Source organism: Chiloscyllium punctatum, chromosome 44 (assembly GCF_047496795.1).
Source record: "Chiloscyllium punctatum isolate Juve2018m chromosome 44, sChiPun1.3, whole genome shotgun sequence".
In the NCBI taxonomy this organism is placed as follows: Eukaryota; Metazoa; Chordata; class Chondrichthyes; order Orectolobiformes; family Hemiscylliidae; genus Chiloscyllium; species Chiloscyllium punctatum.
This window is the reverse complement of record NC_092782.1, coordinates 56,913,653-56,929,278: the sequence shown is the minus strand read 5'-3', so window position 1 is coordinate 56,929,278 and position 15,626 is coordinate 56,913,653. Positions and strand designations below refer to the sequence as shown.

General features: G+C 39.1%; 1 protein-coding gene across 1 annotated transcript in view; it reads left to right on the top strand.

The window, feature by feature from the left end:
* Nucleotides 1-15,626, top strand: part of taf3 (TAF3 RNA polymerase II, TATA box binding protein (TBP)-associated facto) — a 200,044-nt gene that overhangs the window by 24,845 nt on the left and 159,573 nt on the right. The window contains exon 2 of the mRNA XM_072562997.1: nucleotides 4,110-4,352. Within this exon, the coding sequence (XP_072419098.1) occupies nucleotides 4,110-4,352 (243 nt within the window). The remainder of the gene's footprint in view (nucleotides 1-4,109; nucleotides 4,353-15,626) is intronic.

The following is a 15,626-nucleotide window of genomic DNA, read 5'->3' as shown; positions in this document are numbered from 1 at the left end:
TATTCTCGGAAATATATCCTGGGAAGTTATTTGGGTGGAACTGAGAAAAAAGAAAGGGATGATAACCTTATTGGGATTGTATTATAGACCCTCTAATAGTCAGAGGGAAATTGAGAAACAAACTTGTAAGGAGATCTCAGCTATCTGTAAGAAAAATAGGGTGGTTATGGTAGAGGATTTTAACTTTCCAAACATAGACTGGGACTGTCATAGTGTTAAGGGTTTAGATGGAGAGGAATTTCTTAAGTGTGTACAAGACAATTTTCTGATTCCGTATGTGGATGTACCTACTAGAGGAGGTGCAAAAGTTGACCTACTCTTGGGAAATAAGGCAGGGCAGGTGACTGAGGTGTCAGTGGGAGAGCACTTTGGGGCCAGCGACCATAATTCTATTAGATTTAAAATAATGATGGAAAAGGATAGACCAGATCTAAGGAGTTCTAATTTGGAGAGGCCAAGAACTTTCGAAAGTGACAGTGTTAGGCAGTGAAAGCTGATTGGAGGCAGAAGTTCGCAGGTAAAGGGATGGCTGGAAAATGGGAAGCCTTCAGAAATGAGATAACGAGAATCCAGAGAAAGTATATTCCTGTTAGGGTGAAAGGAAAGGCTGGTAGGTATAGGGAATGCTAGATAACTAAAGAATTTGAGGGTTTGGTTAAGAAAAAGAAGGAAGCATATGTAAGGTATAGACAAGATAGATCGAGTGAATCCTTAGAGTATAAAGGAAGGTGGAGTATACTTAAGAGGGAAATCAGGAGGGCAAAAAGGGGACATGAGATAGCTTTGGCAAATAGAATTAAGGAGAATCCAAAGAGTTTTTACAAATACATTAAGGACAAAAGGGTAACTAGGGAGTGAATAGGGCCCTTCAAAGATCAGCAGGGCGGCCTTTATATGTAGCCACAAGAGATGGGGGAGATATTAAACAAGTACTTTGCATCAGTATTTACTGTGGAAAAGGATATGGAAGACATAGACCTTAGGGAAATAGATGGTGACATCTTGCAAAATGACCATATTACAGAGGAGGAAGTGCTGGATGTCTTGAAATGCATAAAAGTGGATACATCCCCAGCACCTGATCAGGTGTAACCTAGAACTCTGTGGGAAGCTAGAGAGGTGATTGCTGGGCCTCTTGCTGAGATATTTGTATCATCAATAGTCACAGGTGATGTGCTGGAAGACTGGAGGTTGGCTAACGTGGTGCCACTGTTTAAAAAGGGTGGTAAGGACAAGCCAGGGAACTATAGACCAGTGAGCCTGATGTTGGTGGTGGGTAAGTTGTTGGAGGGAATCCTGAGGGACAGGGTGTACATGTATTTGGAAAGGCAAGGACTGATAGGGATAGTCAACATGGCTTTGTGCGTGGGAAATCATGTCTCACAAACTTGTTTGAAGTAACAAAGAGGATTGATGTCTGCAGAGTGGTAATATGATGTATTGGACTTCAGTAAGGTGTTCAACAAGGTTCCGCATGGGAGACTGATTAGCAAGGTTAGATCTCATGGAATACAGGGAGAACTAGCCATTTGGATACAGAACTGGCTCAAAGGTAGAAGACAGAGGATGGTGATGGAGGGTTCTTTTTCAGACTGGAGACCTGTGACCAATGGAGTGCCACAAGGATCAGTGCTGGGTCCTCTACTTTTTTGTCATTTACATAAATGATTTAGATGCAAGCATAAGAGGTACAGTTAGTAAGTTTGCAGATGACACCAAAATTGGAGATGTAGTGGACAGTGAAGAGGGTTACCTCAGATTACAACAGCATCTTGACCAGATTGGCCAATGGGCTGAGAAGTGGCAGATGGAGTTTAATTCAGATAAATGTGAGGTGCTGCATTTTGAGAAAGGAAATCTTAGCAGGACGTATACACTTAATGGTAAGGTCCTAGGGAGTGTTGCTGAACAAAGAGTGCAGGTTCATAGCTCCTTGAAGTTGAGTCGTAGGTAGATAGGATAGTGAAGAAGGCGTTTGGTATGCTTTCCTTTATTGGTCAGAGTATTAGGTACAGAAGTTGGGAAGTCATGTTGCGGCTGTACAGGACATTGGTTAGGCCACTGTTGGAATATTGTGTGCAATTCTGGTCTCCTTCCTATTGGAAAGATGTTGTGAAACTTGAAAGGGTTCAGAAAAGATTTACAAGGATATTGCCAGGGTTGGAGGATTTGAGCTATAGGGAGAGACTGAACAGGCTGGGGCTGTTTTCCCTGGAGGGTCGGAGGCTGAGGGGTGACCTTAGAGAGGTTTACAAAATTATGAAGGGCATGGATAGGGTAAATAGACAAAGTCTTTTCCCTGGGGTTGGGGATTCCAGAACTAGAGGGCATAGGTTTAGGGTGAGAGGGGAAAGATATAAAAGAGACCTAAGGGGCAACTTTTTCATGTAGAGGGTGGTACGTGTATGGAATGAGCTGCCAGAGGAAGTGGTGGAGGCTGGTAGAATTGCAACATTTGAGAGGCGTTTGGATGGGTATATGAATAGGAAGGGTTTGGAGGGATATGGGCCGGGTGCTGGCAGGTGGGACTCGATTGGATTGGGATATCTGGTCGGTATGGACGGGTTGGACCGAAGGGTCTGCTTCCATGCTGTACATCTCTGTGATTCTATGACAGGATAAGGGAGTTTGCTGGGACCGGGTGGGATGCCCTTCAAAGGGTTGGTGTGGACTGGATGGGCTAAGTGGCTTGCTTCCACATTGTCGGGATTCTATAATTCCAACTGCTAATTAAAAGTTTGGACTATGTACACACCACAGTTCTGGTGTGCTGTTCACTGCAGTGTCATGATAACAATGCAGGTTCTTGGTTGACAGAAGTGTATTACACATTAAGGCTTAAGTATTTCCTAATTAAGCCAACACTGAAAATGTTATATTTTTGCAGTAGTATAGGCAAAATAAATAACTTTGCTCTTGCTGAAAAATATCAAAGTTTAGTTTGAGAACATTTAGTGATTGCTGAGGGAATATTAATGCTGAAAAGTGATAATTTTTAAAATTCATTGGATGTCTCTGGCCAGGCCAGTATCTATTGCCCATTCTAATTTCCCAGAGGGCATTTGTTGGTCAGCCATGTTGCTGTGGGTCTGCAGACACACAAAGGCTAGACCCGGTAGAGATGGCCGATTTCCTTCCTTGAAGGGTACTAGTGAATCAGATGGATTTTTCCCACCAATCGGCAAGAGCATTGGTCATCATTAGAGTCTTAATCCTAGATTTTTATTGAATTCAAATTCCACCACTGCCATGGTGAGATTTGGAGCCAGGTTTGTAGGACATTAGCTGGGTCTCTGAATTAATCGTCCAGTGACAATACCACTAGTATACTCCCTAAGAATGATCATCAACAATGGGCTAATCACTAATTCAGCTTCATTTAAATTCATTTTATTGAGAAGTTAAGTGAGGGTTTGTATTGGGAACAGCCTTCCACGGAGAGAATGGGATAGATATTGGAGTAAGTTCAGAATTTTGCTGTGGAACCTGACACATAATGATATCACCTGATAAAATCTAATTATTTTGACATCTGCGGTAATTGATATATTTTCCAATAATGTATATAAAGCCAAATTTATATTAATGCAGACACTTTTTCTACAATTTAACAATACTTAGTCATTCAAATTCAATTGCAACTGTCTCGTTACTTTCATTCTGCCACCACAATAAATTCTGCAGTTGATTAGTTCTTTCAATTTATGTTCTAAGAATGCTACAGTCTACAAGACATTAATGATAAATAATGACTGATCAAAGGTGACAGACTGAACTGTTACTGTACTTTTGAAAAGTGGCAAAACTGGATACATAAATAATTGTGTGTTGATTTACCACTGCTTTTCTGGCATTGACGGTATTAATTTTTTCCTACACAACAACAGGAAAGCCGCTAGAAGAAGTTCAGTTCCTTCCGAAAAGGGAGGAGGGTAAATTGACAATTAGATTGCTTTAGGTTGCTGTCACCTACAACAAAAAAAACAAATGAACAGATTGGCCTGAATGAAACTGTAAAAGTGTTAATATTGTACTTAGAAACTGATTATTTACTTCTGCTTTCCAATAATACTTAACCATGCCATTAAACTTTCTTTATGCTTTGCCAGATGGCCGGACGGATCCTGTTTTGGATGATCTCGGCCAGGCGTTTAAATTAATGGGAATCAGCCTTTCAGAACTTGAAGACTATATTCACAACCTCGAGCCCATTGGATTTGCACACCAAATCCCAGCATTTCCTGTCAGCAAAAACAATGTACTTCAATTCCCACAGCCTGGAACCAAGAGTCTTGCTGATGAGAAGGAATATATTCCAGAGTACATGCCTCCGCTCATCTCATCACAGGAAGGTGAGATCTGTTAAGCATTAAACTTGACTGGTTGGAAATGTTACATGAGCATTTAATCAAAGCACCAGTAAAACAACATATTAGTAAGGCTTTTATTTTAACATCAACATGACAAATTGTTGTAGTATAACATCAACAGTTAACAAAGAATGAGGATGTGAGTGGTCATTTTGCACCTTGAACCTCCTTTATTATTCAGTAAAACAGTAGATTATCTCATCTCACTTTTATCCTGCTTAAAAAACTGCATCACTTCTGCAAACTTTTAAAAGTTAAACCAAAGTAAGAATGCGAGAAGTTGCATTTATATAGATCTTGATCAATGCTTCACAGAAATATGTCACTACCCAATGAATTACCTTTAAGGTACAGTCACTGTTGCTTTTGGTGCAATGTTTGTACATGCACCACAAGCAGTAAATGTAGAGAACAACCAATTCATTTCTGTTTGTTAGTATTTTAGGGAGAAATATTGAACAGAAATTGGGTGAATACCTCGATGTTCTTTTCATCTAAAGTATTGAAAAAAGCATGATGAACATTCATTTAACCTGAAATATGCCATTTCCATCAGTACTGGATTAGTGGTGCTGGAAGGGCACAGCAGTTCAGGCAGCATCCAACGAGCAGCGAAATCGACGTTTCGGGCAAAAGCCCTTCATTGCAATATAAATTTAGTTTTATGCACACAAGATTCTTTGAAAAGGACTACTTTGAATCAGTTAGAAATTTCACTTAAGCACAAGGCAGTATTGAGGAATTCAGAGTTGTTTCGGCAATCCATCAAGGTTAAATACATTCCAAATTTGTATCTGCAGTCTTCTTGATAATCTTGTATCTTATGCAGTGTATTGTTGTGCTGTATACCTGAGCGAAAACCTCTTTTTGATGTTGGAAGTGATCCAATTTGGTACTAATATGGTGAGACATTTATTGTTAGAATTTGAAAAAGAAATAAAGACCAATTGGGTCAGCACAGTGGTTCAGTGGTTAAGTACTGTTGCGTTATAGCACCAGGGTCCCAGATTCGATTCCAGCCTCGGGTGATTGTGTGGAGTTTGCACATTCTCCCCATGTTTGCGTGGGTTTCCTCTGGGTGCTCCCACAGTTCAAAGATGTGCAGGGCAAGTGAATTGGCCATGCTAAATTGCCCATAGTGTTAGGTGCATTAGTCAGAGTGAAATGGGTCAGTAGGATGGGTTACTCTTCGGAGGGTCGGTTTGAACTGGTTGGGCTGAAGGGCCTGTTTCCAAACTGTAGGGAATCGAATCTAATATAACCTAATCTAATTAAATACTTTTTACAATCAGAAATCTTACTAAATACCATCCATATTTGCAGCTGCTAAGAGCATTCTCAGAAGAGAAGTGAAGGTGTAATGGAGCCTAAATCAGATGATTCATTCACAATAAGTGCTTTTCATTAGTTGCAAACATGCAGTCTGCTTGTGTTCTAAGGACTGATTAGATGCTTTTTTCAGAACCCCGGAGTTTTACTTGTACGCTTTTTAAATAAGCTCATAAATGGTCAAAGTTATAAACGTTTTTTATGCGATTTATAATTTGGAGGAGGTGACCTTTGTCAATTTGTATCTGTTTGAAATATAAATATTTCTGAGTCAAGAGATTATCTAACCTTTGAGCACATAATCTAAATTGACTATCTACTACAGTGTTGAACTGTTTCTGCGTTGTAAGGGGCACCATCCTTCACATGCATCTTTAACTAGAGAGCCAGTCTTCCTCTGTGAATGGTAAAGATCCCATGGATCTTGCTATACACGCAATTGATTGACCTGTTGACCATAACAACAGTCATGTGCTTTCAAAGTAATTCATTATATATTTGATTTTATTTATTCTGGGAATGTGGCAACATTGACAAGCCATGATTTATCATCGTTCCCTAAGGGTATTAAGAGTCAAACATGTGGTGTGAGACTAGATTCACAGTTGGGTAAGAGTGAGTGGCAGTTTTCCCTCCCTGAAGGAATTAGTGTGCCAGCTGTGTTTTTATAACACACTGGCAGCTTTCATTGTCATTTTTCTTTCTGGTGTCAGGGTACAAATTGCCAGATTTATTGCATTCATTGCTACAATTTGTCATAATGGGAATTGAACTCATGACCTTAGATTATTTGTCTGTATAACCAATAAACTACTGTACCTCCTTTATGTGAATTGCTTGGGATTTTCTGCAAGATTTAAAATGCGCTATTAAATGCAAGACTTGGAGATACTGTCTGTAAACTTACCTCACATTTGCACGTCTTTAGATAATTTATGTGTTAAGATGTGTCTTTTTTTGGTTGACTTTACATTATTAAGCCAAATGTTGGGGTTATTCAGCAAAATGTTTTGGTTGAACACTTTGATCTGCTAGGAATTTCTTGTTTAATTGATAAAAGTTACAGTTCGACATCGTAAATAATCAGAGGTCTTCTCATGTGGAGGTCATAAACTGATAGAGTCATATAGCATGGAAACAGACGTTTTGGTCCAACTAGTCCACACCAACCACATTCCTAAACTAAATTAGTCCCATCTGCCTGTGTTTGGCCCATATCCCTCCAAGCCTTTCCTATACATGTACTTATCCAAATGTCTTTTAAATGTTGTAACCATACCTGCATCTGCCACTTCTTCTGGCAGTTCAGTCCACACACTCTGTGTAAAAATAACGTTGCCCTTTGTCCTTTTTAAACTTTTGTCCTCTCATCTTAAAAGTATGCTGTCTTGTTTTGAACTCCTCCACCTTAGGTAAATGACCTTTACTATTCACCTTATCTGTGTCTTCTCATGATTTTATAAGTTTCTATAAGGTCACCCCTCAACCTCCTGAGTTCCAGTGGGGAAAAGTCCCAGCCTGTTTTTATATCTCAAACCCTCCATTCCAGCAACATCATGGTAAGTCTTTTCTGAACCCCCTCCAGTTTAATCATAGCCTTCCTATAACAGGGCAACTAGAACTGTACACCAAAAGGGGCCTCACCAACGTCTTGTACAATCTCAACATGATGTCCCAACTCCTATACTCAAAGGTTTAACCAATGAAGGTAAGCATACAAAATGCTTTCTTAACCATCCTGTATAAATGTGACACAAATTTCAAAGAGTAATGCACCTGAACCCCTAGGTCTCTTTATTCTATAACAGGGGCAATTAATTATATAAGTCTTGCTGTTGTTTTAGGAGAAAGTGAGGACTGCAGATGCTGGAGATCAGAGCTGAAAATGTTTTGCTGGAAAAGCGCAGCAGGTCAGGCAGCATCCAAGGAACAGGAGAATCGAAGTTTCGGGCATAAGCTCTTCTTCAGGAATGAGGAAAGTGTGTCCAGCAGGCTAAGATAAAAGGTAGGGAGGAGGGACTTGGGGGAGGGGCATTGGAAATGCGACAGGTGGAAGGAGGTCAAGGTGAGGGTGATAGACTGGAGTGGAGTGGGGGCGGAGAGGTTAGGAAGAAGATTGCAGGTTAGGAAGGCGGTGCTGAGTTCGAGGGATTTGACTGAGATAAAGTGGGGGGAGGGGAAATGAGGAAACTGGAAAAATCTGAGTTCATCCCTTGTGGTTGGAGGGTTCCTAGGCGGAAGATGAGGCGCTCTTCCTCCAACCGTCGTGTTGCTATGGTCTGGTGATGGAGGAGTCCAAGGACCTGCATGTCCTTGGTGGAGTGGGAGGGGGAGTTGAAGTGTTGAGCAACGGGGTGGTTGGGTTGGTTGGTCCGGGTGTCCCAGAGGTGTTCTCTGAAACATTCCGCAAGTAGGCGGCCTGTCTCCCCAATATAGAGAAGGCCACATCGGGTGCAGCGGATGCAATAAATGATGTGTGTGGAGGTGCAGGTGAATTTGTGGCGGATGTGAAAGTACTTCCATATCCGCCACAAATTCACCTGCACCTCCACACACATCATTTATTGCATCCGCTGCACCCGATGTGGCCTCCTCTATATTGGGGAGACAGGCCGCCTACTTGCGGAACGTTTCAGAGAACACCTCTGGGACACCTGTACCAACCAACCCAATCACCCCGTGGCTCAACACCCCCACCTTATCTCAGTCAAATCCCTCGAACTCAGCACCGCCTTCCTAACCTGCAATCTTCTTCCTGACCTCTCTGCCCCCACCCCACTCTGGCCTATCACCCTCACCTTGACCTCCTTCCACCTGGCGCATTTCCAACGCCCCTCCCCCAAGTCCCTTCTCCCTACCTTTTATCTTAGCCTGCTGGACACACTTTCCTCATTCCTGAAGAAGGGCTTATGCGAAACGTTGATTCTTGCTGTTGTATTACCAAAATACAATACCTTGCATTTATCCAAGTTAAAGTCCATTCTGCCTGACCTCAGCCCATTGATCCAATTGATCAATATCTCTTTGTAAGCTTAGATAACCTTCTTCATTGCCCATTATACCACCAATTTTAGTGTTATCTACAAACTTACCAACCACACCTCCTTTATTCTCATCCAAGTCATTTATTATAAATGACAAACAAAAGTGGACCAGTGCCAATCCCTGTGGAACACCGCTGGTCAGAGGCCTACAATCTGAAAAAAAAACCCTTCAGTACCACCCTCTGACTCATACCGTATGGCCAATTTCGTATTCATTTAGCAAGCTCACCTTGAATACCATGTGATCTAACTTGACTAATTGGTCTGCCACGTGGAATCCTATCAAAGCCTTTACTAAAGTCCAAGTAAACAACCATCTACCACTCTGCCCTCATCAATATTTTTACTTCCTCAAAAAATTAAATCAAGTTTGTGAGATATGAGTTCCCTCATAAAACCATGCTGACTATCCCTAATCATTCCTTGCCTCTCCGAATGCATGTAAATGCTATCTTTCAGAATCACCTCCTTTACCTTACCCACCACCGATGACAGACTCACAGGTCTATAGTTTTTAGGTTTCTCCTTACAGCCTTTCTTAAATAAAGGTGCAGCATTCGCCATCCTCCAGTCCTCCAGCATCTCGCCCGTGGCTATAAATAATATAAATATTTCTGCTAGGGGCCCTGCAATTTCTTCTAACTTCCCATTTCTTCTAATTTCCTCTCCTGGTATACACTTGGTCAGACCCCAGAGATTTATCCACCTTGACGTTTTCTAAGATCTCCTGCAGTCCCTCTTCTCTAATGTGAACTGTTTTCAAAACATCAGTATTTATTTCTTTGAGTTCTCTAGCCTCCATATCTTTCTCTACAGTAAAAACTGATGCAAAATATTCATTTACTATCTCTTCCATCTCCTGAGGTTCAACACAAAGATGACCTGTTGATCTTTATGAGGCCCTACTCTCTGTCTAATTGCTCTTAATATACCTCTAGAATCTCTTCGGATTATCCTTAACCTTATCTGCCAAGGCTATCTCATATTCCATTTTTGCCTTCCTGGTTTTCTTCTTAAGAGTGCCCTAATACACTCTAGACTCTTCAAGATTTGCATTTGATCCCAGTTGTTTGTATATAATATTTAATTATTTTCTTATTCTCAGTATCTTTATTCATCCATTGTTCCCTAATCTTACCTTTAACTCTATTAAGAATATAATGCCTCTGAACTCTGGTTATCACAGTTTTGAAAGCCTCCCACTTGTCAGTCGTGTCAATTTCAGCAACTATACAAAGTATTACTGGGAGAGCAGTTTTAGTGATTTGAACTTGTTCAGTGAAATTTCATCCTGCATGAGCATAGAACTATCCTGCATTTTGTAGGGTTGAATTGTATGACATGTAGCAATTCATTTCAGTTTAGTTAAGCAGATTGATGTATGATTATCCAATGTTTTTCTTAGTTTGTAACATGATGAAATAGGTTCAGTAAATACATGTAAAGGCAGGTGCATTAAGCACCTTTAAAATGGATAAATGATTAAGTTATTTCATTTAATTTGCATCCACCAATGTTTATTAGAATAACCTTACCTAGTGAAAGCATAAACGTACAATCACATTATTATTCATTTCACTGCAAGACTATCTAAATTTGATCTTCCTCATTGCACATTTCCTTCTAACATATACAGCAGTATGTTCTATTTTTGTAAAATTCAGTTCTTCAGTTGGGGGTTACTAAGAGAAGTCTGTCTTTAATTCATTGTCCTGCTCAATGCCTTCCTACAACAGGATAGAGCAGAGGAGCTGCTCAGCATTTTTAGCCAACATAATTTCAGCCTATACCAAGACTCCTAAAAAGATGAATACTCTTTTGTACATTATACAAGGACCAGGAGGGTCCAAGCTTCCTGTCTTTGTCCACTGCACAAGTGCGTATCATGAAGATTCTTGGGCTACAAAGAAAGTGTTAAATCAATATTTCTAATAACTGTGCAAAAGTCAATGTACAGATTATAACAAATCTTGATGTGATCTTGGCTTTATTCATGAATAAAAAGAAGAAAGACTAACATTTGTTTGGACTTCTTGTGACCTCAGGATGTGCGACAGCAGGTTACAGCCACTGAGCTACTTCTGTAGTGTGGCAAAAGTGAGGACTGCAGATGCTGGAGATCAGAGTCTAGGTTAGAGTGGGATGAAGGGCTTTTGCCTGAAATGTCGGTTTTCATGCTCCTCAGATGCTGCCTGACCTGCTGTGCTTTTCCAGACCACTCTAATCTGATTCTGAAGTGTAGTCACTGTTGTAAATGTAAAATATGTGAACAGGCATTCTGCACGCAGCTTAGCTGTCCCTCTTCAAATAGTGCTAGAATATCTTTTAAGCCCACCTGAGAGGGCAGATGGTTTAGCAACACATGCAAAATGACTTTTTCAATAGTGCAGCGCCTTTGCAGTACTGTACTGGAGCACTGCTTGAGATTTGTAGATTCAGTTCCATGGAATGAGATTTGAACCCCTAGCTCAGAGATTCGACTACTACCACTTAGCTATTACTGGCACTTATACTGAACCAGACCTTGCAAGGCCATGAACCAAAACAGAACAAAGCAGTAAGGAAGAGATATAAGTGCAGCGAGAACAGAAATGTTTGAGCTTTGAAAGCCACTTTGACAGGGGATATTGTCAACCTTTGAACAGTAATTTAGACACTGCAGATTGGACATGATGTATGCAATCTGCCCACTACCTACAATTTTATGCCTTTATTTTTGTATCTGGTTTTAAATGCAGTAGCCATTATTTGTCTTCTGTAAAACTAGTTGTCATAGTTAAAACAAAAAGAATGATCAAAGCTGAAATTAAGTAACAATTTTGCATTTGGCTGCAGTACAATGGGAGGAAATTTTAAATTTTGTGTTCTTATTTGCATTACTGGAGAAACAAATACCTCTCAAATTGCACCTGCAGGCTTTATCGAATGTTGTTCAGATTTGTTATTTTGATCTAAATGGTCATCTGACAATCAACTAATCTCTTCCAAAGAAAGCCTGCTGATTTTGAAAATATTTTTCTTTGTAAAAGAGTGTGAGCATATAATTCTTCTGATGTTCAGGCAAGCTGTAACACTTGCCTCATACAAAAATAGATGTCTTTGCACAGTCACTTCTCTTTTATGACACACAAATCGGAAAAGCTGCAGCTAACTTTCTTGTTGCTGGGTCAAATGAAATTAACTACAACTTGAATAACTTCCTTAGCGATCAGTTGTGAGTTTAACTGAAGTAATTCTGCTTTAGTAAATTTGTGATGTCATTTTATTACATGGGGTACACTGGTATAGGAAAGGAACTCTTAAACGGTATTGGTGGTGGTGCAATGCGTTCACTTGGAGTCTGAATAGTTGTGGCAGCATGCACCTTTTTTACAAGTTTGTTGTAGCCCAGCTATGCATAGAGATGTTTGAGGTTCCAAACTTCCTTCTAGCATGTGGCTGACTAAGAATCACGACTGCTATTGCTGCCTGTCATTAAGGTATGTTGGAAGACTTAAGCGCTCATACCCAACCTTTTTTGGCCACTTTATGAATAATTCTTCTTTGAGCATTCCAACGTGGGTCTCGAACCTGGAGCTTCTGGCTCAAGGTGCCATCCAATGAATGGCACCAGCATGAAAATCTAATGGTATATCAACAATTTGAGTAGATTTTAAATTCCTCACTTTTATTTGTTGTTTACTTTATCCAAATCCTCCAGTTAAGCTACTGCTTTAAAATCGCTACCAATATTCCATAATTCTGTACTAGGGTGTTGTCTGTATTGTATGTTCTTTGTATGTATAAGGCATCTCACACAAATATTCATATTCAGTAGGTAAAACTGAATAGGTTGCATTTGACGAGGGTTGTCATGTAAAATGATTTGTATCCTATTGGTAAAAGTTAGAGAATAGTTTCCACAACTGTCTCAAAAAACTTTGTAACCATTTTGTTTTTAATCTGTTTTCTGAAATGTTTACTAGAAATTGCCTTCTGCCTTACAAAAGGAAATATTAAAGTAACTTGAGCTGTATTCCTATAGCATCCCGAATAGAGATTATCGATAAGTTGATTTACAAACTATTTGAACATGTATAGTAGGGGAATTTTAAATGAAGCCTGACAAGGTGTTCAGGATGAAAACATTTTGCAAACTTTTCAGCAACCCTTCAATAGTTTTATTTGGTTAGAAAGATTGATTCTTTAGAAGGTGAAACAGGAATCTAGATTTGAATCTGACAGAAGATTGGGAAGGACAAAAATACTTCCATCTGAAAATTGGAAGTGCTTAAAACAATGACACTAAAAAGGCTTCTACAGGCTTTTTTAAGCTAAATTAACACGAGCTTAATTATACTGTTTGCTGCAGTTATTTAACCACAGGGATTCACTTAGTTGTGCAATGGGATTTGTTCAGGACCTCTGTTGTAGAAACAACCAGTGGGACTGTACAAGTGAGGTAAAAACAATGACTGCAGATGCTGGAAACCAGATTTTGGATAAGTGGTGCTGGAAGAGCACAGCAGTTCAGGCAGCATCCAAGGAGCTTCGAAATCGACGTTTCGGGCAAAAGCCCTTCATCAGAGGGCTTTTGCCCAAAACGTCGGTTTCGAAGCTCCTTGAATGCTGCCTGAACTGCTTTGCTCTTCCAGGACCGTATAAGTGGTAAACCTCATCCCTTGGAAAATCATTTTAATGGATGCCAAATTGAAGTGTTTTATGACCTGAAGTGATTAATTCTTGAGTTAAAAACTGAAGTATTTATTAGGTATTCTTGTAATCTAATGACCAGTATTATTTTCAGTAAAATCATTCCAACAAGTCTGTCTAGTCGTTATTGCTAGATGTGGTAGAGCTGATTTTTTTTTTTTGCCTTCCAGTTTCCTTCCTTTTCTGGGTTTGCATTACCCTTTCAAGTAACAATTTTCCATGTTTAAACATGTTTAGTTGAGTGTTCAAACTTTTCTTTCCCAACTTATGCTGCTCTCTCTCATACTTCTCATGGACAGTGACTCTTTTGGGATAGGAATATTCAGCACCATCAATCATCCAAAAGCCAACTTGAGTGCCATTCTTAAATGTGCAATGAATATTGAAGCCTTTTGACATTTCCACAGCACCAAAATCATGGCCGGTTTGTCAGTTTTGGCTGAATTAGTTAAGATCCAGAGAAGGTACAATGACTAAATAGTTGGGGTGGCTTATACACAGAGAATGCATCAGACATAGAGAAGGCTGTTGAATTGTTATCAAGTTTATTAATCTCTGGGAGTGCAGATGGAAGCAATTGCTTATGTACTGCAGATTAAGTCACTCCAACCTACTGACTACAAAAGAATTTGAAAATAACAGTAAAAATACAGTGCCTAAGGTTTTAAGTAATGTATACTCCAGATTGTTGCACATTACCTATAAATCGTCAACATTTTATTTCCAATCAAATTCTGTGAATAAATGAAGGATTTAGATGGAGGATAAATTTTCGCATATATTCTTTAATTGAATGAAGATGATGTATAGAATAATTTTATTGAAGTGCAGTAGCTGACTATTCCTAGATTGCTAATTTAGTAACAATTGAGCCTTTGATAGAGACACTTAGGAAACCATTTAAATGGATGTGAAACGGTGAAGATGAAAAAAAGGTCAGAAATGTTATCATTGTTGCCATTAAACTCAGCAGATAGTAGTGTAGGAGTTAATGCTATTTGAAATAGGATAGAGTTGTTTTAAGATCCAATATTCTTGTCATTTTTCTCTTAAAGTAAGACTTGATCTTATGAGCATTGTGCTTCGCTTCATCAAAGTATAGTACGTTTACTTGGCTATTTTAACTAAAAATTATCTTAAACTTTGGAAGCTATGAGGAGCTTTTTTTTTACTTTTAATTAATGTTTTATGGAATTGCTGCATACAGTTTGAATAAAGCATCAATTTAGTTTTCTAAACTATACTTATTTTTAAAGGGTCCTCATTTGGTAAAATATTTTGTGTAAGTGAAAGGATGATAATAGTTGTGTATTGCAATGTACAATGGTTAAGAATTTGCGGTTGCTGCCATTAAGATGTAAAGCTGACTGCAATTTCTGGCATCCATTATGTGCTCATGTAAATATAGAACCATGGTCACTGCTGTCAGAGATACCATACTTATCCACAAGAATGCTGTGTTGCAATCTTCACAGATACAGTCACAACGAAATCAGTAATTTGATATGAACTTAAAGTTTTTACATACTATTGTTGAAAATCTTTGTAAAGCTTGAACTTTGTTGAGTGACGTGTAACTAAGTGTTTCATGGCATGCTAAATCTTATGTCGTGCTGAGCCTTGAAAACTAACTTTTGATGTGCAGAGTGACAAGAACATTAAAAATCATACCACTTCTGTTTGTTTATCTATGATAATTAATCTTTAATCTTAATTCCATGTGAATTCCCTTTACTTATTATAATCTGTGCTTTTTTAATTTCTGGCTGTGCTGTCTGTAGGAGTTCTTCTGATTGGCTTCATCGTGTATGATGATGTCACTGATAGTGGATGTTTCAATCTTTAAACCCTGCTAAATCCTAATAGACAGCTTTTGTCAGGGTCTGTGGCAAATGTTAGCACAAGTGTTGTCCATTACCACTGACTGCAAAATCTAGGTCAATGCTTTCTTGTATTGAGAAATCAAGTCAAGATCTATGCTATTAATACTGTCATTATATTTCTTATCTAATTGTTTTCTTTTCATCACAAGAAACTAATTTTTCTGTTCGCAAGGCCAAAGGAAAGAAAAATAAGTTCAGCAATCCAAAAACTTTGCAGTAAGAAAAGGAATAAATTTGTGGGTGATGATATAAGGAGTCTTGCACGAGAGATTTGGAAATTAGCAGGAATGATATGCAAGTTTGAGAAG